At 44.5% G+C, this 26,181-nt stretch overlaps 1 protein-coding gene across 3 annotated transcripts in view; it reads left to right on the forward strand.

The window, feature by feature from the left end:
• The window catches only part of SLC6A1 (solute carrier family 6 member 1), a 317,457-nt gene that overhangs the window by 220,420 nt on the left and 70,856 nt on the right, over window positions 1-26,181 (forward strand). For all 3 annotated transcript variants that reach the window (XM_063940752.1, XM_063940754.1, XM_063940753.1), the window contains exons 3-6: window positions 490-621; window positions 2,689-2,789; window positions 3,636-3,745; window positions 14,012-14,144. In XM_063940752.1, coding sequence (XP_063796822.1) covers window positions 490-621; window positions 2,689-2,789; window positions 3,636-3,745; window positions 14,012-14,144 — 476 coding nt within the window. The remainder of the gene's footprint in view (window positions 1-489; window positions 622-2,688; window positions 2,790-3,635; window positions 3,746-14,011; window positions 14,145-26,181) is intronic.

Here is a 26,181-nt window from a genome sequence, read left to right on the forward strand (position 1 = left end):
GATCCTAACAAATGGATAGGCTGCATCCTTAAAGATATGATTTCAGCATGATGGGTGCTTTTAAAATAAACCAAACTATAAATTGAAAAAACTCATCATGCCTAAGATTTGGTCGTTTGTTTGCTTTTAACTATTAGTTGATAGACAAAGAGCTACTCTTCGTGATAGTTTTCTCCACTTAGTTGTGAGTTCTCCGTTAAGTGATTAGAGTAATGTCAAGATTCTTTCTAGCACAGTTCTTCTAGCTTAAAGGTTCTCTAGATGGAACCAACATGATGAACTATGATAACTTTTCAGTGAAGCTAATTATATAATAAATTAATGGTAGAGTGCTCACCGGTCAGTTTACAAATTGCAAAAAAAAAATTCAAATATTTTTTATACGTCACTTTATTATTATAAATAATGTATATATATATATATATATATATATATATATATATATATATATATATTACTGGAGTTAAATGCAGTTTATTTTGCTTTCAGGGGCTTTCCTTATCCCATATTTCCTAACCTTGATTTTTGCTGGGATGCCACTGTTCCTCTTGGAGTGTTCATTGGGACAATATACATCCATTGGAGGCCTTGGAGTTTGGAAACTTGCTCCAATGTTTAAGGGTATGTGCATATTTCTTGCTAGAGTGTTTCATTGCAAGTCATACTTTACTATCATTGTTATCCTCTGAGGCTATGAAATGGTGTTAAAGATCCTACTTTATGTACTATGCTACAATTCTGCTACAGTATACAAAGCGGGGATATTGCAAGTTTACCTGTCTACATCCCTTGTAGTTAATAACTTGAGGTTTTTAAGCCCCTTTTTATCTTGTTCCCAAGAACTTCCTAGTCTGCCTATCACCATAATTAGGGTTACATAGATTCCCCAAATCCTTGCCTTGAAATATATTGTTTGTGGTCTTAATAATGTAGAAGCACCAGCAGAAATATACATACAGGACAGGTAGTTGTATAAATTCACAAAAGTACAAGAGGATAATCCTTTTCGACTGACCGGTATCCTGACCACCGGGATCCTGACCAGATCCCCTCCAGACATTTTCTAACAAAATGGCAATACTGGTTTACAGTCCCACAAGTTCAAAGATGTTTTATTTATGAAACAGACAAGAAGGCATTTCTACTAAGTTCTCTAAGATATTTTTGGAGATCATAATTGGAACATTTTTTATTTTAACAGGACAGCCTATAATCAAATCTATTTGTCACATTTATCCGTCCGGTAACCTGGATATTTTATAACATTCTACATATATATTAATATTGTTCCTCTGCTCTGAATAAACTGTATGTTGTCAATAATTTTTGAAGGTCACAAAAATACTGGACAATGTCCTTGTAGAAAATTAGCCGCAGGCACAGAGTTACTTAAGAAATGCATGTATTTAACAATTCTTTATTTTTAAATGTGGTATATACAAAAAATGACTGGCAATTGGATCTCTAGAGAAGTTAAAAAAAAACAGTAAGAACTAAAATCTAACAGTTCATTATGTCAATAATTAACTTGGAAAAAAGAAAAAAAAAGAGAAAATAAATACAATTTATATTAATGGTGAAGGAATGTATTTATATAATACTAATACACAAGGATGGTTTATCAAGTAAGGTAAGAAGACCTCTCACATATGTAATGTTCTCTATTTCATTCTAATTTCCCACCAGAGCAGGTAGACCACTGCTTCCCCTCATGGCCATCAGACTGGACATCACATCAGTCATACTGTCCCAACATCAGGTGTAAGATGGCGGGCCGGTGGAAACATGGTCAGACGTTGAGGTGCATAGTGTGATCAGATTTCTGTGTCTGAAGGCCACATCAGCATCTGAATTCATCAACAACTTGTCAAGGTGTAGGGTGATAACATCATGTCACAGAAACAGGCTTGGGTTTGGTGCACTGCCTGTGGAGTACATGCTTGACTGGCAGGATCACTGCTCATCTTGAATGTCTGTCCTGTCATTATCAAAGGCAGTGCATCAAACCCAAACCTGTTTCCATGACATGACATTATCACGTACACCTCGACAAGTTGCCAATTAATTTCAGCTGCTGATGAGCCCTTTAGATGCAGAAATCTGATCACACTATGCACCTCAATGAATGACCATGTTTCCGCCAGCCCCAACACCTTAGATATGATGTTGGGACAGTATGACTGATATGAGGTGCAGTCTAATGGCCATGAGGGGAAGCAATGCTCTACCTGATATGGCTTGGCAGGAAAGTAAAATAAAAGAGAGGTGTGGGGTCATGTTACCTTACTTATGAAACCGCCCTCATATTATGCTCTGGTATTAGCAGTAGTGCTCAAACTTTTTATTGCTCAAACCCCAAGTGTCAGTATGTCATTATTTATGGAACCTAGCAATCAGTTAGCAATTGTTAAGGAACAATGTACAATTGTTGTAAAAACTCCAATTGTGAGGGATTATTCTATGAGCACACATTTGTGTTAATAAAATTCCAGATGTACAATAAAATCAGTCAACTGCAGGAACATTCTCTGAGACCTCATGCCTACATGCATGTTATATTGCATTGCTCCACAATTCATATTTCCTCAAATATAATCATCTGTAAAAATCTAGCCTTGCACCATATTGCTAATGTATAATAACTAAATACTATGAAACCCCAGTATATATACATTGTTTTTCCCACAGGTGTTGGACTGGCTGCTGCTGTTTTGTCCTTCTGGTTAAATATTTACTATATTGTTATAATATCCTGGGCTATATATTATTTATATAACTCATTCACAACTGTGAGTATCCCCACATTAGCACTTACTATGTTTCTTTACGTGTCTGTACTGTACGTTCTACATAAAGCACACTAAATGTGTATTTTTATTCATTGAATTTAATTAATTGGGATAAAATAATGTAGGATTAATATTGCTGTTTGTTTTACAAAGTTGTTCCTATGATTTGTAAAGATAATAATAAGCCGGACCATAGCATGCAGTGATTATGAAAATGATATATATATATATATATATATATATATATATATAATCTTATAGAGTGCACTCACCAGTCAAGTCATATAGTTAATCAGGGTTTAATGTGGCATAGGTATAATCATCACACCGAGGTTTCGGTCCTTACTGGACCTTGTCAAAGGTCCTGTAAGGACCGAAACGTCGGTGAGATGATTATGCCTATGCCACATTAAACCCTGATTGACTATATGACTCGACTGGTGAGTGCACTCTATACAAGATTTCTATATACTCATGGAGGAAAGACTATGCCTTTTGCTCAGTGAATTTTGAGTGACACCCCAGCAAGTTTGTTTGATATGGAGAGTGCAGACAACCTTTGCTATATATATATATATATATATATATATATATATATATAACTCTTTGGGACTACCCTTCCATAGGAAACTCTTTGGGGTTTAGACTATCTTCCACCTTTAAAGTTGATTATTGTATTTAACGCTAATTTGACAGCAGAACATAGAAAGGACTGCAATGTTCTGGGCTCTAGGGTGTGACCATGTCAACAATATGCATGTCAATTATTTGGTATTGACAGATACAAATGATATTATACTTGTCGATAAAAGTATTTGCTTTTTTATTGTTGTTTTTACCGCACAGGATTTGCCTTGGAAACACTGTGACAATTCATGGAACACAGAGCGTTGTTTCTCTAATTATTCTATGGCCAACACAACAAACATGACCAGTGCTGTGGTTGAGTTTTGGGAGTAAGTTTGCTTTGTTCTTCTTTGTGCTGCTTGTGTTATCTAAAAAAATAATAGGGCGGGCCGTCAGCTTGACCTTGGAAATTATAAGTACCAGGGTACTATAATGGAAACAAACCTTCTAGGCATAACATGTCTCAGGTGTATGTGTGCATGATATTTAAACAGCAAAAAAATACATTTATATTTCAAAATGCTATAATTATTATTATTCAACCTTTTCTTGTCAGTATTCAATGCAGAGGTTATACTTCTGACCTGTAGACAACACAGGGAGCATTTAAATTGACACTTTAAAATACATAGAGCATTCTTTTGACCAATACTATAAACAAAGGATTTTAGTATCCACTCTGCAATACAGAGAACATTAATAGACAATATACCAAGTAGAGATTATCCTGTTGGAAAAAAACAATAGTGACCATTATACAATACAGAGAGCATCCAAGTATCTGACACATGGGGCCAAATGAAATAGAGTGAGAGTTTCAAAAAGTGAGAGATTTGGTAAGGTTTTGCAGTTTTTTTAAAGTGGCAATCATTTACACAGCAAGATCAACCTGGTTTTGCAGTGTAAATGATTGCCACTTTTAAAAAAAACTGAAAAACCTTACCAAATCTCTAAATTTCTGAAACTCTCACTCTATTACATTTGGCCCATAGTGTCTGTATTTATAAGAACTGCAATACAGTAGTTGTAAGTGTATGTGAGCTGCCGGCATTCTAACAAATTCAAATTTGCACTCATTACATTTTCTTCCTTCTGTACCAATCTCCACAGCAGCTACCTAGTGAATGAAAAAGCAGCTGAAAGTCCACTGCACCATTTGTAGCATAATTATTAAATAATTTGTTCGAAATTCATAATTATCCTGATTTAATTAAAACCGGTAAACTGCCTAGAAACATTTTTAAAAAAAAACATAAAGGAGAGAATCATGGTCACGGGTTAGAGATAGGCAGCAGACACCTTATTAATCTGAATTTACAGCTTCAAATACTGTATCTTGTAAAAAGAAGGTCAGAGTAGGCAGACAAATGAAGTGCTGTAATAAAGTTTAATTAAATAATCACTGGAGTCCAGCACTGGCTCTGGCATCAAGGGTATCTCTACAGCAGCGGAGTATTTATTCAAATGATTTATACCAGCATGGGACTAGTAAAAAAATAGAAAAGGAAAAAATGCTTGAAAATTAAGTACTGTAGTCTTCTCTTGCTAGACTATAGAAATATTACATTTTACTGATAGTGGCACAAAGACTATTCATTTCTAACAACTTCAGACAACTGCAATCCTTCAGCTATAGTTAGAGTCATATTACAGAGGAAGCAGAGTACAAGAACTTATGTCAGGATGGAGGTCATAATTTTATACTGCTATCAAGAGGTTATTCAACAAAGACAAATTTTCCTGTTGTATAAAAAAATGCTCTTCATTGCACGCTATTCTCTTTAGTTAGCATTGCAGCAGGATATGGGACATATCTGTGCTGACCATTTGGGACAGTACCAAGAGAATCAGGATAGTTGTAGAGAGTGCTACTATCTCCTACCTGTTCTTTCCGCTGTGACTTTCTGCTGTTGGGGTCTTGAACTTGCAACTTGGCCAGATGCTGAACTTTTGGGTCCTGTTTGGATAAAAATACTGCATATACACTATTCACTTGCTGGAAATTACTATTATAGCATATGTAATTATTGCCTAAAAGAATTCTGCCCAGTCTCTTCATTCTCATCCTTCTTGTATTAATTGTTCTTTCAGCTGCCTTCAGTTCTCTCCAGCCTTCCTCCACTGTTCACTCCAGCCCCATGCTCTCTATGGCCTCTATCTTGTGTTTTTGTCCAGACACCCTCCCCCCCAATCTCCATCCTGCTCCTCCCAGTTCTCTCCAGCTTCTTTCCTCCTGGTTCTCTCCAGCTCCTTCTACCATGATTCTCTCAAGCTCCATTCTCCTTGAGTCTATCCTGCAGATCCCCGCTGGTTCTCTCCAGTTCCTTCCCCCTGATGGTCTCCAGCTCCTTTCCCCCATGGTTCTTTCCAGCTTCTTGTCCCTTAAATCTCTTAAGCTACTAACCCCTCTGATTCTCTCCTAAACATTTCCCTTTGGGTCTTTAACACCCCCCCCCCCTCTATTTGGTTCACTCAAGCCTTCCCCTCATGATTCTCTCCATCTCCTGGAGCTTACCTTAGTGGTCTTCTGTACTTCTTTTCTTCTTTTAATTTGTCTGCTATCTGTTCCTATTCCTGGCTCTTCTACTGGCATTTAGCAGAGCCATATGACTGAAGTCACATGTGTTGCAATGAATAGGTAGCTTGCCTGGAAGCAGAAACTGGGAGGCATCACAATGTAGCCAAAAATCCCTGGTAGAGGGCTCCCTGCATGTGTGTGCCCTGCTGAACTATGTTGTCTCACAGCCAGTTCCCTGGCCCAGAACATAATAAGAACATTTGACAACTGGATGACTTACTATGAGACGTGCCCAATGCAGCCCTATGTGAGACTGGCTCAGCCCACCCCTGCTGCCCTGGATGGTCGTGAAATCATGTCATCAGATCTCCGGCAACAGCTGTGTCAAAGAGGAAGAGGTGAGAGGAGGACCTCTTCCACCAGCCGGACTGCCTCATCCTTCATAATAGCCTGCAAAGCAATCGGTTTCTGGCCGGCCATGGCATACTACAATGAGCCAGTCTACAATGCACTGCTGATAGTTCTATCCCTGGAAGTAGGTCACTGCTTACATGTACTTTGTTGTGGCTGAGCATGTGTACAGTCTATACCTGGAAAACAAGAGTTCAAATTTCTCTGTAGGGCAGAAGCTTGGGTCTCCCACTTAAGTGTCAGTGATATGTGCATGTGGCATAATTAACTGTAGAAGGGAAGACTATAGTGTGACAGATTCAATAGTGGCAGATTCAATAGACCACAAACTGAATTTTAACCCTGGCTAAAACCTGAGACTTTTTTCTATTCAGTTAGAATTTTTATTAAGCTAATGTGGGTTTCAAAGGGAACTATCACAGCTTTTAATTCATACCTCCAGGGTACAAGAGATGATAATTTTGTAAAAGTGCTTTTTTATTGTAAACGTGTTAGAAAGAACACACAGCAGTACCTCTGGCACACCCCTCCAGATTAGTAATATTTTAAAGATGTTTAAACTGTAAAATAAACTACTATGTTTACTACATGCATTATTATCATACATTTGAATGTTTCATATTACTATGGTATTTGCCCACAGATAAGCTTTGTTGTATAAAGTGGACTTGTCTGATTTGTTGCTAAGGGTTACAGCCCCTGTGTGCACATAGGACCTTATTCAGCTTCACTTGAAGTTTTGCTATTTTAGCACTCGCATGCTGGGGGCTGGCCAGTGTAAGGCAAGGCCACCCAGCATTCTAATCAGTGGCCAGTAAAGTTATTGCAAATCAATTGCGATCACATAGCAGAATCTGAAACTAATGTTGACTACCTGCATACTCAGCTAGTCATTTTTCTGTTTGCAGTGGTCGTGTGTAACGTCACACGGCCACCCCTAAAACGGTCCGGACACACCTGCGTTATCCGACCACTACCTCTCTAATGCTGCATTGCCACTCCTGACCGCCCCGCGAAATGCCTCTACCTGTCAATCAGACCGAGATGTTTGTATCAGTGCGATGCACCGGCCAAGGAATTGGCCAAACGTATTACATCAGCCCCTAATCGTATTATTTTGTCAAATAATTTACATGCTATACAATGCCACATCAAAATCCATCCATAATCCAATAACAGACAAAGCCAAATCTATATGTTTTAACACTGGCAAATTCTACGTCTAACAGCTGCTTTATTGTCTGGAGAGCACTGCCGGTCTTCCAGATGTGCGTCTGCTGTTCTGTGCAAAAGTATCTATCAGTGTGACTAGCAATGCAATAATTACCACTTGATTGCTCTTTCAGAGACAGCAAATATTTTTGTATCATGCCCTCCTTTGAGTTTGCCAATTCAGGGCCATTTGTAGAATTTACTAGGCATTGGGTGATCATTTGTACATCACATAAACTGAATAGGATCATTTCTACATAATCATTAGCACTGTTCACCTCTATATCTAAGTATTTGCACTTTCAGCTGGAACCCAGACATCCATAGTTACATTTATCAATAGTGAATATAATGGGGGCAATTCGTATCTGATCGCTGTTGTGCGTTTTCGCACAGTGGCTGATCAGATCAAAACTGCGCATGTGTGTGCACCGCAATGTGCTGGCATGTCGCACAGCTGCAACGGGGATCGCCGGTCAGCGACGGGTTTATGCAAAGGATCCATTCGCACAGGCATTCGCTAGGAGATTGATAGGAAGAGGGCATTTGCGGGTGTCAACTGACCATTTTCAGGGAGTGTCTGGAAAAACGCATTCGCGTCCGAGCGTTTGAAGGAAAGGTGTCTGACGTCAAATCCAGTCCCAAGCAGGCTGATGTGATCGCTGAAGTGATCGCAGAAGTTGAGTAAGTCCTGGACTGTGCAGGGACTGCACGAAATCAGTTTGTGCAGCTCTGCTACACATGCGTTTGCACACTTGCGCAGCGAAAATATACTCCCCCTGTAGGCGGCGACTATCTGAACGCAGGACAGCAAAAATCGCTGCCTAGTGATCAGATCTGAATTACCCCCAATATTTTATATTCTCTATAACCCATGTACAGTAATTTAATTACGTGGTGCGTAATTGAACAGGCCTTTTCTACGCAGTTCTCAAGGTAACTAAAATAATCTGTATTCAAGAATTTATTCAGGGATATTGTAAAAGGGCATGGTCATGGCTAGGAAATTTCATTATGATCATTTAATGGGATTGGAATGCTTTGCTGACAGTCACTATGTCGACAGTTTGATGACAGTGTAATGTTGAGCAGAGTATGTCGACATGGTACAAATGCTAGTTAAAGCATTGTAACACTGTTGGCAGCATATGTTTAAAACATACTTGACTACCTTCCCAGAATGTCCAGGAGGCTCCCGAAAATTGGGTGCCACTCCCAGCCCGGAAAGGTGGGCAAGAATCCAGCAGCAGCGCAACCCACCTCAGTCGCCCACTTACAGAGCACAAGTTGGCGATCCGATGGGACATGCGATTTGTTCTGAATCATGTAATCATAGCCTCGCCCTCCACTGTACAATTCCTGTAGTATCGGCATTGTATAGCAGGGGCCACAATGACGCAAACGCCACGCCATCACAACACCATTATATCGCATTACATTCATCCGCACCGACCCCAGCAGTGCTGAGCTGGCTGCCCTCCCCTGGAGGGGGCATCCAGAATGTCGGCAACCCTGGTTTAAAAACATGACAAAGCATCATGCGAAACTTATAATGTTGACACAGTTACAATGGTACATCAGTACAGTGTCAGTATAGTGTGCTCGACATCACACTGCCGACAAACTACCCCACCCCCCATTTACTCACTAATCTCCTTAATGAAACACTCACAAAAGCAGTTTTCAGTTTACCCAGAAGCAATCCCCCACTGTCTCGATTTTGGCAGGACAGTTCTGTTTTTCAGGTACTAGCCGTCCCAGGTGCCCCCTCTCTCACTCAGTGCTCTGATGATGTGCGCATGTGCACAGTGTCTATTCCGTGGAGAGAAGGACTGAGGGCATATCCTGCAGCTCCCAGAACACTGGGCATGACCCAACAGTAATGAGAACTGGGGTGTGGCTCACAGCCACTGCATTTCATACAAAGCCATGACCCCTGACACAAGGCCACATCCAATTTCAGCCACACGCCGATCCCTATTTCAGTTTGGAAGAAGTTAGCAGGTATTCAGAAATACTGTTAATTTAGATTTTACCCTGGGACTGATTTAGAGATGTCCGCTAATTCTTTCTTAGCTGCAATCCCATCTGCAGCATATGTGTGACATTATGCTAACACTGTAGCCATCTGCATATGCATTGAGATGACCACCAGCGGCTTTGCAGATCTAAGCAACTGTAGGGGTAATTCAGACCTGATCGCTGCTGTGCGTTTTCGCACAGTGGGCATTCAGGTCCAAACTGCGCATGCGTACGCACCGCAATGCGCAGGTGCGTTGCATGGGTACAAAGCGGGTTGCCGCTCAGCGATGGGTTTGTGCGACAGATCCGTTTGCATGGGCGATCGCAAGGAGATTGACAGGAAGAAGGCATTTGTGGGTGTCAACTGACCGTTTTCAGGGAGTGTCTGGAAAAATGTAGGCGTGTCCAATCGTTTGCAGGGATGGTTCCTGACGTCAATTCCGGTCCTGGACTGGATGATGTGATCACAGCGGCTGAGTAAGTCCTGGGCTACTCCGAGACTGCACAAAATCTGTTTGTACAGCTCTGCTACTCATGCATTCAGACACTTGCACAGCTAAAATACCCTCCCCCTGTAGGTGGTGACTATCTGATTGCAGCAGTGCAAAAATTGCTTGCTAGCAATCAGGTCTGAATTAGGCCCTAGTTACAGATTCACAAATCCTTTTATAATTGACCATTTGAGTAACCCTATTGCTACACAGAATGGTCATGGGAGCTGCAATGCTGGTGTCATTTTTTCTGCATACAGGATTGCAGTTATAGGCTGAGATATGCCTCTGATAAATGGTCCTGCATTTTTTTACTCCACTCCTCAGAACTGCCCCAAGTGTACCCTGACTGTCAATCACTTTGCAAAGTAATCCTCACTGCAAGTGGCATCGCTTATGTACCTACCTTGGTGTGTGCGCAGTGCGACCGTCATGCATGCGCTGTCAGCTGATAGTCATTCAGCTCTGTAAATTGGCAAAGCGTACATCTCTGATTCAGGCCCTCTTTGCTTTAGGCCACAGGTGCTTCAATCAGGGACAGTGACACATGAATTACACAGGTTCTGTGGCTGCTGACTTCAAATCTCCATTTCTCCTGGTTTTACTCAGCCAAAGAACTTGTGTAAAGGGGGGTACAAATGGGGAGATGTGTGCTGAGTGATCTATCACAGAACGCTCAGCACATATCTCTTCCCCCACTCAGCACACCGCGTGATGTGCGCTGGGAAGGAGGGAGGGTTGGACGCTCACTTTACCGCTAGATTGTGCCTGCATACAGGCCAGTCTAGAACCAGCGCCAGCGACACGTGGGGCTGCGCATCGCTATCACTATGGGGCATACACACGGTGAGATCCGTGCTTAATTTCTAAGCTATGTAGGCAGATTGCTTAGCAACAGGGGCACCAGAATGCTTTGTTGTTTGGGGGGAGGGCGTGGTAAAAAATTGATTGAACTCCCCCCCCCCCCCATGCGGGATCCACGTGGAGACTCCTACTTTAAAAAGGCTGACGCCGGCGCCGCATCCTGCTGCCCCATGTCCTGTCCTAGATGGCTCTTCACTCTTCAGGGATGCATTACTGGGAGGAGGCATGCCATGCTGAGCCTGCTGGTACATCCCTCCCAGTAATGCACAGGTGAACTGACAGCGGAGACTACAGAGAAGACAGTTACACAGCACATTCCGGAGGTAAGCGCTCCCCGTGAAGAACCAGCTATGACAGGACAAGGGGCAGCATGATGCGGCGCCGGCGGCAAACTTTTTAAAGTAGGATTCTCAGCGGAGATCCGGAAGTAAGCGCTCCCCCATCCCCAGTACAGGCGCCTCTGACATGTCTGGGGGGCTGCTCCCTAGCCCCCGCCTACCCCCCCCCCCGTTCTGACGCTTCTGTTTAGAGATTAAGCATACATCTCTCCGTGTGTACCACCCTTAATTCATGTGTGCCCCTAGCTGAAAGGATATTTTAGCAACCTTACATTAGACGTACTGTATGCATAATTACATATTATTCCCATGCATACCACAGCAGATACTCTGACGTACATATGGAATTTACAATCATATAAAAGTACATATTTATTTTCTCTCTACACAGATTTACAGTACATCATATGGACAATGATAAATACTGTACTGAATATACTGTAAGAAAAAATTACATTTAGCATAATCTTTAATAACAGTATTACAAGTAATATAGCACAAGTTAGCACAGATAGTACAATACAATGTTAAGTCTGCTTTAGTCAAAATGGATATGAATCAAGCACTGCTTTCCTCTGTGACACTGCCAGCAGCATACATAGAATGAATCTATGGTCATGTGTCAGGAATTTAGACATTGTACCACCGGCCATGTGCGAGAAAACATCATTTAAGAGAGTTGACCTGGCTTATATAGATGGCATTGAGTATTGTTGATAGGAGAGATAAAGAGAGAGTGGGGCTCCTTCACAATGTTTTATACCCTTTGAGGTCTATGCACTGAGCCTTGGAGAGAGATAATAAATACCAGCCAATCAGCTCATAACTGCCATGTTACATGCTGTTTGAAAAAAAATGACAGGAGCTGGTTGGTTGGTACCTACGGTCTGTGTACTAATCCTTACAGAGAGAGAAAGTGGAAAGAGATAAAAGGGGTCTATTTACTAAGCCTTGGATGGATATAAAGTACCAGCCAATCAGTTCCTTAATGCCACGTCACAAGTTAGGTTTGAAAAATGACAGGAGCTGGTTGGCTGGTATTTTATCTCTGTCCACTTTATCTCCATCCAAGGTTTAGTAAATAGACCCAAAGTCCTAGCAAATCATCTCCTAATTGCTGTGTTACAGGCTGTGTTTGAAAAATGACAGCTTAGTACATAGACCCCCTTTATTCCTAGTTATGCCATTGAATCTGATATACTGTACTGTAGGTCAATTTGCTGAAATTTGAGCAGTTTAGTTGCTGTGAAATCACTAGCCGTGCCCCTCCCTTAAATCTCTATAAATCCTGAAAAATTCCCAATGTGTTCCTGACAGCCTGTTGCATATACTCTGCTGGCTCAAAATACTGCAAGATAGAGAACCCCCCTCAACTAAAGTTGTGGGGGTTTCTCTCTGCTGCAGACTGCTGGAAGAATACATGATAAATACATATATTTTGTATATAATAACACATTACTGATTATGTGGCAACTTAAAATATAAACTTTTCATAGGCCAGAAATGTTACGGTTATGGCTGTGTGTTGCCAATACAGTAATATAGGGGGTCATTCCGAGTTGTTCGCTCGCTGTTGATTTTCGCAGTGCAGCGATCAAGTGAAAAAAACGGCAAAGATGCGCATGCGCATGGTAAGCAGCGCGCATGCGCTAAGTAATTTAACTCAAAACTTTGGAGATTTACACAAGCTCGAGCGACGTTTTTTCAACGCTCGAGTGATCGTAGTGTGATTGACAGGAAGTGGGTGTTTCTGGGCGGAAACTGTCAGTTTTCAGGGCGTGTGCTAAAAAACGCAGGCGTGCCAGGTAAAAACGCAGGAGTGGCTGGAGAAACGGGGGAGTGTCTGACCGAACGCAGGGCGTGTTTGTGACGTCAAACCAGGAACTAAACGGACAGAGGTGATCGCAGTCTAGGAGTAGGTCTGGAGCTACTCAGAGACTGCAGGGAATTATTTAGTAGCAATTCTGCTAACCTTTCGTTCACTATTCTGCTAAGCTAAGATACACTCCCAGAGGGCGGCGGCCTAGCGTGTGCAATGCTGCTAAAAGCAGCTAGAGAGCGAACAACTCGGAATGACCCCCATAGTACATTAATATACAATAATATGCCTGCCAGAGTCCTCTCCAGTGCTATATCTACATGTGAATTCAGGTGACAGATTTAATAGGCTTTTCTTTTTCCTACAGTCACATGGCTTCACTTTTTGTTATTTCTGACAGAATGAGTTCTTTTCATCTGTGAATTAGGAAGAAAGATCCTCTTAGTCCCTCAGCTGTACCCGTCATCTTTATCACTGTTACCGTTATCACATGTTAGCTGAAGGCTTCCTGCGTGCACATGTTTCTCTACAAGTGGGTCATTCAATTTTCCTCTCTTTGGTCCCTGCTGACCGTCTTATCCCAATAACTGGTCCTGCTGCTGACTCAAATGTTTCAAGTAGAGTTACAGTTATCATGGTGAATTAGTGCACCTAATCTACAACACTGAACTTCTAATTGGTCATCATTTATCTTAAAGAAACTAGAAATATGCTGTGTCGGGATTTGTCTATTACACGAGAAGTTGGAAACACATTTGAGAGATGGGGATAAATGTAAAAGTTAGAAAATCATATTTTTAAAGGTGTATTTGAAAATGTAGGTGTGCTGTTTTAGCATAACTTAAGCGAGCTCCATTCTTCTTTCTGTGGCTTTATTGTACAACATGTCATGACTAAGTATACTTGTTATTATTTTTCAGACGTAACATGCACCAGATGACAGATGGTCTGGAGAAGCCAGGTCAAATCAGATGGCCGCTAGCCATTACCCTGGCTATTGCTTGGGTGCTGGTTTATTTCTGTATCTGGAAAGGAGTTGGCTGGACAGGAAAGGTAACGTGATGTTTTGTGGCACCTGGGAGAGCTGTTTTGCTTCAATTTTGGGTTCAATTACAGTAAATTGAATTTGAGGGTATTTTTTTATAACCAAGTACAGTTTGGTTGAGATGCACTCAGGGTCTGATTCATGTTTGTAAGGAAAGAAAATAAAGCAAGTAACCTTGTGTTCGGGACAAACCATGGGGGTAAATCAGAGTTGATCGCAGCAGCAAATTTGTTAGCAGTTGAGCAAACCCATGGCCCTCATTCCGAGTTGTTCGCTCGGTATTTTTCATCGCATCGCAGTGAAAATCCGCTTAGTACGCATGCGCAATGTTCGCACTGCGACTGCGCCAAGTAACTTTACTATGAAGAAAGTATTTTTACTCACGGCTTTTTCTTCGCTCCGGCGATCGTAATGTGATTGACAGGAAATGGGTGTTACTGGGCGGAAACACGGCGTTTCAGGGGCGTGTGGCTGAAAACGCTACCGTTTCCGGAAAAAACGCAGGAGTTGCCGGAGAAACGGTGGGAGTGCCTGGGCGAACGCTGGGTGTGTTTGTGACGTCAACCAGGAACGACAAGCACTGAAATGATCGCACAGGCAGAGTAAGTCTGGAGCTACTCTGAAACTGCTAAGGAGTTAGTAATCGCATTATTGCGAATACATCGGTCGCAATTTTAAGAAGCTAAGTTTCACTCCCAGTAGGCGGTGGCTTAGCGTGTGTAACTCTGCTAAATTCGCCTTGCGACCGATCAACTCGGAATGAGGGCCCATGTGCACTGCAGGGGGGGCAGATATAACATGTGCAGAGAGAGTTAGATTTGGGTGGGGCGTGTTCAAACTGAAATCTAAATTGCAGTGTAAAAATAAAGCAGCCAGTATTTACCCTGCACAGAAACAAAATAACCCACTCAAATGTAACTCTCTGCACATGTTATATCTGCCACACCTGCAGTGCACATAGTTTTGTCCAACTGCTAACAAATCTGCTGCTGTGATCAACTCTGAATTACCCCCTATGTTGCCATGCAAGGGGAGCAAGTACATTAATATTTTTTTCTGCGCAGGGTAAATCCTAGAGATGAGCGCCTGAAATTTTTCGGGTTTTGTGTTTTGGTTTTGGGTTCGGTTCCGCGGCCGTGTTTTGGGTTCGAACGCGTTTTGGCAAAACCTCACCGAATTTTTTTTGTCGGATTCGGGTGTGTTTTGGATTCGGGTGTTTTTTTCCAAAAACACTAAAAAAACAGCTTAAATCATAGAATTTGGGGGTCATTTTGATCCCAAAGTATTATTAACCTCAAAAACCATAATTTACACTCATTTTCAGTCTATTCTGAATACCTCACACCTCACAATATTATTTTTAGTCCTAAAATTTGCACCGAGGTCGCTGTGTGAGTAAGATAAGCGATCCTAGTGGCCGACACAAACACCGGGCCCATCTAGGAGTGGCACTGCAGTGTCACGCAGGATGTCCCTTCCAAAAAACCCTCCCCAAACAGCACATGACGCAAAGAAAAAAAGAGGCGCAATGAGGTAGCTGTGTGAGTAAGATTAGCGACCCTAGTGGCCGACACAAACACCGGGCCCATCTAGGAGTGGCACTGCAGTGTCACGCAGGATGGCCCTTCCAAAAAACCCTCCCCAAACAGCACATGACGCAAAGAAAAAAAGAGGCGCAATGAGGTAGCTGTGTGAGTAAGATTAGCGACCCTAGTGGCCGACACAAACACCGGGCCCATCTAGGAGTGGCACTGCAGTGTCACGCAGGATGGCCCTTCCAAAAAACCCTCCCCAAACAGCACATGACGCAAAGAAAAAAAGAGGCGCAATGAGGTAGCTGACTGTGTGAGTAAGATTAGCGACCCTAGTGGCCGACACAAACACCGGGCCCATCTAGGAGTGGCACTGCAGTGTCACGCAGGATGTCCCTTCCAAAAAACCCTCCCCAAACAGCACATGACGCAAAGAAAAAAAGAGGCGCAATGAGGTAGCTGACTGTGTGAGTAAGATTAGCGACCCTAGTGGCCGACACAAACACCGGGCCCATCTAGGAGTGGCACTGCAGTGTCACGCAGGATGTCCCTTCCAAAAAACCCTCCCCAATCAGCACATGATGCAAAGAAAAAGAAAAGAAAAAAGAGGTGCAAGATGGAATTGTCCTTGGGCCCTCCCACCCACCCTTATGTTGTATAAACAAAACAGGACATGCACACTTTAACCAACCCATCATTTCAGTGACAGGGTCTGCCACACGACTGTGACTGATATGACGGGTTGGTTTGGACCCCCCCCAAAAAAGAAGCAATTAATCTCTCCTTGCACAAACTGGCTCTACAGAGGCAAGATGTCCACCTCATCTTCACCCTCCGATATATCACCGTGTACATCCCCCTCCTCACAGATTATCAATTCGTCCCCACTGGAATCCACCATCTCAGCTCCCTGTGTACTTTGTGGAGGCAATTGCTGCTGGTCAATGTCTCCGCGGAGGAATTGATTATAATTCATTTTAATGAACATCATCTTCTCCACATTTTCTGGATGTAACCTCGTACGCCGATTGCTGACAAGGTGAGCGGCGGCACTAAACACTCTTTCGGAGTACACACTTGTGGGAGGGCAACTTAGGTAGAATAAAGCCAGTTTGTGCAAGGGCCTCCAAATTGCCTCTTTTTCCTGCCAGTATAAGTACGGACTGTGTGACGTGCCTACTTGGATGCGGTCACTCATATAATCCTCCACCATTCTATCAATGTTGAGAGAATCATATGCAGTGACAGTAGACGACATGTCCGTAATCGTTGTCAGGTCCTTCAGTCCGGACCAGATGTCAGCATCAGCAGTCGCTCCAGACTGCCCTGCATCACCGCCAGCGGGTGGGCTCGGAATTCTGAGCCTTTTCCTCGCACCCCCAGTTGCGGGAGAATGTGAAGGAGGAGATGTTGACAGGTCGCGTTCCGCTTGACTTGACAATTTACTCACCAGCAGGTCTTTCAACCCCAGCAGACCTGTGTCTGCCGGAAAGAGAGATCCAAGGTAGGCTTTAAATCTAGGATCGAGCACGGTGGCCAAAATGTAGTGCTCTGATTTCAACAGATTGACCACCCGTGAATCCTTGTTAAGCGAATTAAGGGCTGCATCCACAAGTCCCACATGCCTAGCGGAATCGCTCCCTTTTAGCTCCTTCTTCAATGCCTCCAGCTTCTTCTGCAAAAGCCTGATGAGGGGAATGACCTGACTCAGGCTGGCAGTGTCTGAACTGACTTCACGTGTGGCAAGTTCAAAGGGCATCAGAACCTTGCACAACGTTGAAATCATTCTCCACTGCACTTGAGACAGGTGCATTCCACCTACTATATCGTGCTCAATTGTATAGGCTTGAATGGCCTTTTGCTGCTCCTCCAACCTCTGAAGCATATAGAGGGTTGAATTCCACCTCGTTACCACTTCTTGCTTCAGATGATGGCAGGGCAGGTTCAGTAGTTTTTGGTGGTGCTCCAGTCTTCTGTACGTGGTGCCTGTACGCCGAAAGTGTCCCGCAATTTTTCTGGCCACCGACAGCATCTCTTGCACGCCCCTGTCGTTTTTTAAAAAATTCTGCACCACCAAATTCAAGGTATGTGCAAAACATGGGACGTGCTGGAATTTGCCCATATTTAATGCACACACAATATTGCTGGCGTTGTCCGATGCCACAAATCCACAGGAGAGTCCAATTGGGGTAAGCCATTCCGCGATGATCTTCCTCAGTTGCCGTAAGAGGTTTTCAGCTGTGTGCGTATTCTGGAAAGCGGTGATACAAAGCGTAGCCTGCCTAGGAAAGAGTTGGCGTTTGCGAGATGCTGCTACTGGTGCCGCCGCTGCTGTTCTTGCGGCGGGAGTCCATACATCTACCCAGTGGGCTGTCACAGTCATATAGTCCTGACCCTGCCCTGCTCCACTTGTCCACATGTCCGTGGTTAAGTGGACATTGGGTACAACTGCATTTTTTAGGACACTGGTGAGTCTTTTTCTGACGTCCGTGTACATTCTCGGTATCGCCTGCCTAGAGAAGTGGAACCTAGATGGTATTTGGTAACGGGGGCACACTGCCTCAATAAATTGTCTAGTTCCCTGTGAACTAACGGCGGATACCGGACGCACGTCTAACACCAACATAGTTGTCAAGGCCTCAGTTATCCGCTTTGCAGTAGGATGACTGCTGTGATATTTCATCTTCCTCACAAAGGACTGTTGAACAGTCAATTGCTTACTGGAAGTAGTACAAGTGGGCTTACGACTTCCCCTCTGGGATGACCATCGACTCCCAGCGGCAACAACAGCAGCGCCAGCAGCAGTAGGCGTTACACGCAAGGATGCATCGGAGGAATCCCAGGCAGGAGAGGACTCGTCAGAATTGCCAGTGACATGGCCTGCAGGACTATTGGCATTCCTGGGGAAGGAGGAAATTGACACTGAGGGAGTTGGTGGGGTGGTTTGCGTGAGCTTGGTTACAAGAGGAAGGGATTTACTGGTCAGTGGACTGCTTCCGCTGTCACCCAAAGTTTTTGAACTTGTCACTGACTTATTATGAATGCGCTGCAGGTGACGTATAAGGGAGGATGTTCCGAGGTGGTTAACGTCCTTACCCCTACTTATTACAGCTTGACAAAGGGAACACACGGCTTGACACCTGTTGTCCGCATTTCTGGTGAAATACCTCCACACCGAAGAGCTGATTTTTTTGGTATTTTCACCTGGCATGTCAATGGCCATATTCCTCCCACGGACAACAGGTGTCTCCCCGGGTGCCTGACTTAAACAAACCACCTCACCATCAGAATCCTCCTGGTCAATTTCCTCCCCAGCGCCAGCAACACCCATATCCTCCTCATCCTGGTGTACTTCAACACTGACATCTTCAATCTGACTATCAGGAACTGGACTGCGGGTGCTCCTTCCAGCACTTGCAGGGGGCGTGCAAATGGTGGAAGGTGCATGCTCTTCACGTCCAGTGTTGGGAAGGTCAGGCATCGCAACCGACACAATTGGACTCTCCTTGTGGATTTGGGATTTCGAAGAATGCACAGTTCTTTGCTGTGCTGCTTTTGCCAGCTTGAGTCTTTTCATTTTTCTAGCGAGAGGCTGAGTGCTTCCATCCTCATGTGAAGCTGAACCACTAGCCATGAACATAGGCCAGGGCCTCAGCCGTTCCTTGCCACTCCGTGTGGTAAATGGCATATTGGCAAGTTTACGCTTCTCCTCCGACAATTTTATTTTAGGTTTTGGAGTCCTTTTTTTACTGATATTTGGTGTTTTGGATTTGACATGCTCTGTACTATGACATTGGGCATCGGCCTTGGCAGACGACGTTGCTGGCATTTCATCGTCTCGGCCATGACTAGTGGCAGCAGCTTCAGCACGAGGTGGAAGTGGATCTTGATCTTTCCCTAATTTTGGAACCTCAACATTTTTGTTCTCCATATTTTAATAGGCACAACTAAAAGGCACCTCAGGTAAACAATGGAGATGGATGGATTGGATACTAGTATACAATTATGGACGGGCTGCCGAGTGCCGACACAGAGGTAGCCACAGCCGTGAACTACCGCACTGTACTGTGTCTGCTGCTAATATATAGACTGGTTGATAAAGAGATAGTATACTCGTAACTAGTATGTATGTATAAAGAAAGAAAAAAAAAACACGGTTAGGTGGTATATACAATTATGGACGGGCTGCCGAGTGCCGACACAGAGGTAGCCACAGCCGTGAACTACCGCACTGTACTGTGTCTGCTGCTAATATATAGACTGGTTGATAAAGAGATAGTATACTCGTAACTAGTATGTATGTATAAAGAAAGAAAAAAAAACCACGGTTAGGTGGTATATACAATTATGGACGGGCTGCCGAGTGCCGACACAGAGGTAGCCACAGCCGTGAACTACCGCACTGTACTGTGTCTGCTGCTAATATATAGACTGGTTGATAAAGAGATAGTATACTCGTAACTAATATGTATGTATAAAGAAAGAAAAAAAAACCACGGTTAGGTGGTATATACAATTATGGACGGGCTGCCGAGTGCCGACACAGAGGTAGCCACAGCCGTGAACTACCGCACTGTACTGTGTCTGCTGCTAATATATAGACTGGTTGATAAAGAGATAGTATACTCGTAACTAGTATGTATGTATAAAGAAAGAAAAAAAAACCACGGTTAGGTGGTATATACAATTATGGACGGGCTGCCGAGTGCCGACACAGAGGTAGCCACAGCCGTGAACTACCGCACTGTACTGTGTCTGCTGCTAATATATAGACTGGTTGATAAAGAGATAGTATACTCGTAACTAGTATGTATGTATAAAGAAAGAAAAAAAAAACACGGTTAGGTGGTATATACAATTATGGACGGGCTGCCGAGTGCCGACACAGAGGTAGCCACAGCCGTGAACTACCGCACTGTACTGTGTCTGCTGCTAATATAGACTGGTTGATAAAGAGATAGTATACTACTAATTTTATATACTGGTGGTCAGGTCACTGGTAACTAGTCACACTGGCAGTGGCACTCCTGCAGCAAAAGTGTGCACTGTTTAATTTTAATATAATATTATGTACTCCTGGCTCCTGCTATAACCTATAACTGGCACTGCAGTAGTGCTCCCCAGTCTCCCCCACAATTATAAGCTGTGTGAGCTGAGCAGTCAGACAGATATATATAATATTATATATAGATAATAGATGATGCAGCACACTGGCCTGAGCCTGAGCAGTGCACACAGATATGGTATGTGACTGAGTCACTGTGTGCTGTGTATCGCTTTTTTCAGGCAGAGAACGGATTATATTATGTACTCCTGGCTCCTGCTATAACCTATAACTGGCACTGCAGTAGTGCTCCCCAGTCTCCCCCACAATTATAAGCTGTGTGAGCTGAGCAGTCAGACAGATATATATAATATTATATATAGATAATAGATGATGCAGCACACTGGCCTGAGCCTGAGCAGTGCACACAGATATGGTATGTGACTGAGTCACTGTGTGCTGTGTATCGCTTTTTTCAGGCAGAGAACGGATTATAAATAAAAGTGGTGGTCACTGGTCACTATCAGCAAAACTCTGCACTGTACACTACTGAGTACTCCTAATGCTCCCCAAAATTAGTAAATCAAGTGTCTCTCTAATCTATTCTAATTCGAAACGGAGAGGACGCCAGCCACGTCCTCTCCCTATCAATCTCAATGCACGTGTGAAAATGGCGGCGACGCGCGGCTCCTTATATAGAATCCGAGTCTCGCGATAGAATCCGAGCCTCGCGAGAATCCGACAGCGTCATGATGACGTTCGGGCGCGCTCGGGTTAACCGAGCAAGGCGGGAAGATCCGAGTCGCTCGGACCCGTGAAAAAAAACATGAAGTTCTGGCGGGTTCGGATTCAGAGAAACCGAACCCGCTCATCTAATCCTAGCTGCTTTTGCATGTAGCCCACATATGTTAGGCAGCTTTATTTCTCTGACATCCTAGTGGATGCTGGGACTCCGTAAGGACCATGGGGAATAGCGGCTCCGCAGGAGACAGGGCACAAGAATAAAAGCTTTAGGATCAGGTGGTGTGCACTGGCTCCTCCCCCTATGACCCTCCTCCAAGCCTCAGTTAGATTTTTGTGCCCGAACGAGAAGGGTGCAGGCTAGGTGGCTCTCCTGAGCTGCTTAGAATAAAAGTTTAATTTAGGTTTTTTATTTTCAGTGAGTCCTGCTGGCAACAGGCTCACTGCATCGTGGGACTAAGGGGAGAAGAAGCGAACTCACCTGCGTGCAGAGTGGATTGGGCTTCTTAGGCTACTGGACATTAGCTCCAGAGGGACGATCACAGGTACAGCCTGGATGGGTCACCGGAGCCGCGCCGCCGTCCCCCTTACAGAGCCAGAAGAGACGAAGAGGTCCGGTGAAATCGGCGGCAGAAGACAATCCTGTCTTCAGACTAAGGTAGCGCACAGCACCGCAGCTGTGCGCCATTGCTCTCAGCACACTTCACACTCCGGTCACTGAGGGTGCAGGGCGCTTGGGGGGGAGCGCCCTGAGACGCAATATAAATGATAATACCTTAGGTGGCAAAAGAATACATCACATATAGCTCCTGGGCTATATGGATGTATTTTAACCCCTGCCATTTTTACACAAAAAAGCGGGAGATAAGGACGTCGTGAAGGGGCGGAGCCTATCTCCTCAGCACACAAGCGCCATTTTCCCTCACAGTTCCGCTGGAAGGACGGCTCCCTGACTCTCCCCTGCAGTCCTGCTTCAGAATCAGGGTAGAAAAGAGAAGGGGGGGCACTATTGGCAGCAAATGACAATATAAACAGCAGCTATAAGGGAATAACACTTATATAAGGTTATCCCTGTATATATAATATATATAGCGCTGGGTGTGTGCTGGCAGACTCTCCCTCTGTCTCTCCAAAGGGCTCGTGGGGTCCTGTCCTCTATCAGAGCATTCCCGGTGTGTGTGCTGTGTGTCGGTACGTGTGTGTCGACATGTATGAGGAGGAAAATGATGTGGAGGCGGAGCAATTGCCTGCGTTAGTGATGTCACCCCCTAGGGAGTCGACACCTGACTGGATGATCGTGTTCAAACAATTAAGTGATAATGTCAACACTTTGCAGAAAACTGTTGACGACATGAGACAGCCGGCAAATCAATTAGTGCCTGTCCAGGCGTCTCAGACACCGTCAGGGGCCCTAAAACGCCCGTTACCTCAGTGGGTCGACACAGACCCAGACACAGATACGGAGTCTAGTGTCGACGGTGATGAGTCGAACGTAATGTCCAGTAGGGCCACACGTTACATGATCACGGCAATGAAGGAAGCATTGCACATTTCTGACACTACAAATACCACTAAGAAGGGTATTATGTGGGGGGTGAAAAAACTACCAATAGTTTTTCCTGAGTCAGATGAATTGAATGAGGTATGTGATAAAGCGTGGGTTTCTCCCGACAAAAAACTGCTAATTTCTAATAAATTATTGGCACTATATCCTTTCCAATCAGAGGTTAGGACACGTTGGGAAACACCCCCTAGGGTAGATAAGGCGCTCACACGTTTATCTAAACAAGTAGCGTTACCGTCTCCTGATACGGCCACCCTCAAAGAACCAACTGATAGAAGGCTGGAAAATATCCTAAAAAGTATATACACACATACTGGTGTTATACTGCGACCAGCAATCGCTTCAGCCTGGATGTGCAGTGCTGGAGTCGCGTGGTCGGATTCCCTGACTGAAAATATTGATACCCTGGATAGGGATAATATATTGTTAACTATAGAGCATTTGAAGGATGCATTACTATATATGCGTGATGCACAGAGGGATATTTGCACCCTGGCATCAAGAGTAAGTGCTATGTCCATCTCTGCCAGAAGAACGTTATGGACGCGTCAGTGGTCAGGGGATGCGGATTCCAAACGACATATGGAAGTATTGCCGTATAAAGGGGAGGAGTTATTTGGGGCTGGTCTTTCGGACCTGGTGGCCACGGCAACGGCTGGAAAGTCCACCTTCTTACCCCAGGTCACTTCACATCAACAGAAAAAGACACCGTCTTTTCAAACTCAGTCCTTTCGTTCCCATAAATACAAGCGAGCAAAAGGCCATTCCTTTCTGCCCCGGGGCAGAGGAAGGGGAAAAAGACTGCACCATGCAGCCGCTTCCCAGGATCAGAAGCCTTCCCCTGCTTCTGCCAAGTCTTCAGCATGACGCTGGGGCTTTACAAGCAGACTCAGACTTGGTGGGGGCCCGTCTCAAGAATTTCAACGCGCAGTGGGCTCACTCGCAAGTGGATCCCTGGATTCTACAGGTAGTATCGCAGGGGTACAAACTGGAATTCGAGGCGTTTCCCCCTCGCCGGTTCCTGAAGTCTGCTCTGCCAAAGTCTCCCTCCGACAGGGAGGCAGTTCTGGAAGCCATTCACAAGCTGTATTCCCAGCAGGTGATAATCAAGGTACCCCTCCTACAACAAGGAAAGGGGTATTATTCCACGCTGTTTGTGGTACCGAAGCCGGACGGCTCGGTGAGACCAATTTTAAATCTGAAATCCTTGAACACTTACATAAAAAGGTTCAAATTCAAGATGGAATCACTCAGAGCGGTGATAGCGAACCTGGAAGAAGGGGACTATATGGTGTCTCTGGACATCAAAGATGCTTATCTCCACGTCCCAATCTACCCTTCTCACCAAGGGTATCTCAGGTTTGTAGTACAAGACTGTCATTATCAGTTTCAGACGCTGCAGTTTGGGTTGTCCACGGCACCTCGGGTCTTTACCAAGGTAATGGCCGAAATGATGATTCTTCTTCGAAGAAAAGGCGTATTAATTATCCCTTACTTGGACGATCTCCTGAAAAGGGCAAGGTCCAGGGAACAGTTAGAAGTCGGAGTAGCACTATCTCAGATAGTGTTACGTCAGCACGGGTGGATCCTAAATATTCCAAAATCGCAGCTGATTCCAACGACACGTCTTCTGTTCCTAGGAATGATTCTGGACACAGTCCAGAAGAAGGTTTTTCTCCCAGAGGAGAAGGCCAAGGAGTTATCCGAGCTAGTCAGGAACCTCCTAAAACCAGCCCAGGTGTCAGTGCATCAGTGCACGAGGGTCCTGGGAAAAATGGTGGCTTCTTACGAAGCAATTCCATTCGGAAGATTCCATGCAAGAACGTTGCAGTGGGATCTACTGGACAAATGGTCCGGTTCGCATCTTCAGATGCAGCAGCGGATAACCCTGTCACCAAAGACAAGGGTGTCTCTCCTGTGGTGGTTGCAGAGTGCTCATCTTCTAGAGGGCCGCAGATTCGGCATTCAGGATTGGATCCTGGTGACCACGGATGCAAGCCTGAGAGGCTGGGGAGCAGTCACACAGGGAAAAAACTTCCAGGGCTTGTGGTCAAGCATGGAAACATCTCTTCATATAAACATTCTGGAACTACGGGCCATTTACAATGCCCTAAGTCAAGCGAAACCCCTGCTTCAGGGTCAGGCGGTATTGATCCAATCGGACAACATCACGTCAGTCGCCCACGTAAACAGACAGGGCGGCACGAGAAGCAGGAGGGCAATGGCAGAGGCTGCAAGGATTCTTCGCTGGGCGGAAAATCATGTGATAGCTCTGTCAGCAGTGTTCATTCCGGGAGTGGACAACTGGGAAGCAGACTTCCTCAGCAGACACGACCTTCACCCGGGAGAGTGGGGACTTCACCCAGAAGTCTTCCACCTGATTGTAAACCGTTGGGAAAAACCAAAGGTGGACATGATGGCGTCACGTCTAAACAAAAAATTAGACAGATATTGCGCCAGGTCAAGGGACCCTCAGGCAATAGCGGTGGACGCTCTGGTGACACCGTGGGTGTACCAGTCAGTGTATGTGTTCCCTCCTCTGCCTCTCATACCAAAAGTACTGAGAATCATAAGAAGGAGAGGAGTAAGAACGATACTCGTGGTTCCGTATTGGCCAAGAAGGACTTGGTACCCGGAACTTCAGGAGATGCTCATGGAAGACCCGTGGCCTCTACCTCTAAGAAAGGACCTGCTCCAGCAGGGGCCTTGTCTGTTCCAAGACTTACCGCGGCTGCGTTTGACGGCATGGCGGTTGAACGCCGGATCCTGAAGGAAAAAGGCATTCCAGATGAAGTCATCCCTACCCTGGTCAAAGCCAGGAAGGATGTAACCGCAAAACATTATCACCGCATTTGGCGAAAATATGTTGCGTGGTGTGAGGCCAAGAAGGCCCCTACAGAGGAATTTCAACTGGGTCGTTTCCTTCATTTCCTGCAAACAGGACTGTCTATGGGCCTAAAATTAGGGTCCATTAAGGTTCAAATTTCGGCCCTGTCGATTTTCTTCCAGAAAGAACTGGCTTCAGTACCTGAAGTTCAGACATTTGTAAAAGGGGTACTGCATATACAACCTCCTTTTGTGCCTCCAGTGGCACCTTGGGATCTCAATGTTGTTTTGAGGTTCCTTAAGTCACATTGGTTTGAACCACTCACCACTGTGGACTT

The sequence above is a fragment of the Pseudophryne corroboree genome, chromosome 9, assembly GCF_028390025.1.
Source record: "Pseudophryne corroboree isolate aPseCor3 chromosome 9, aPseCor3.hap2, whole genome shotgun sequence".
Classification (NCBI taxonomy): domain Eukaryota; kingdom Metazoa; phylum Chordata; class Amphibia; order Anura; family Myobatrachidae; genus Pseudophryne; species Pseudophryne corroboree.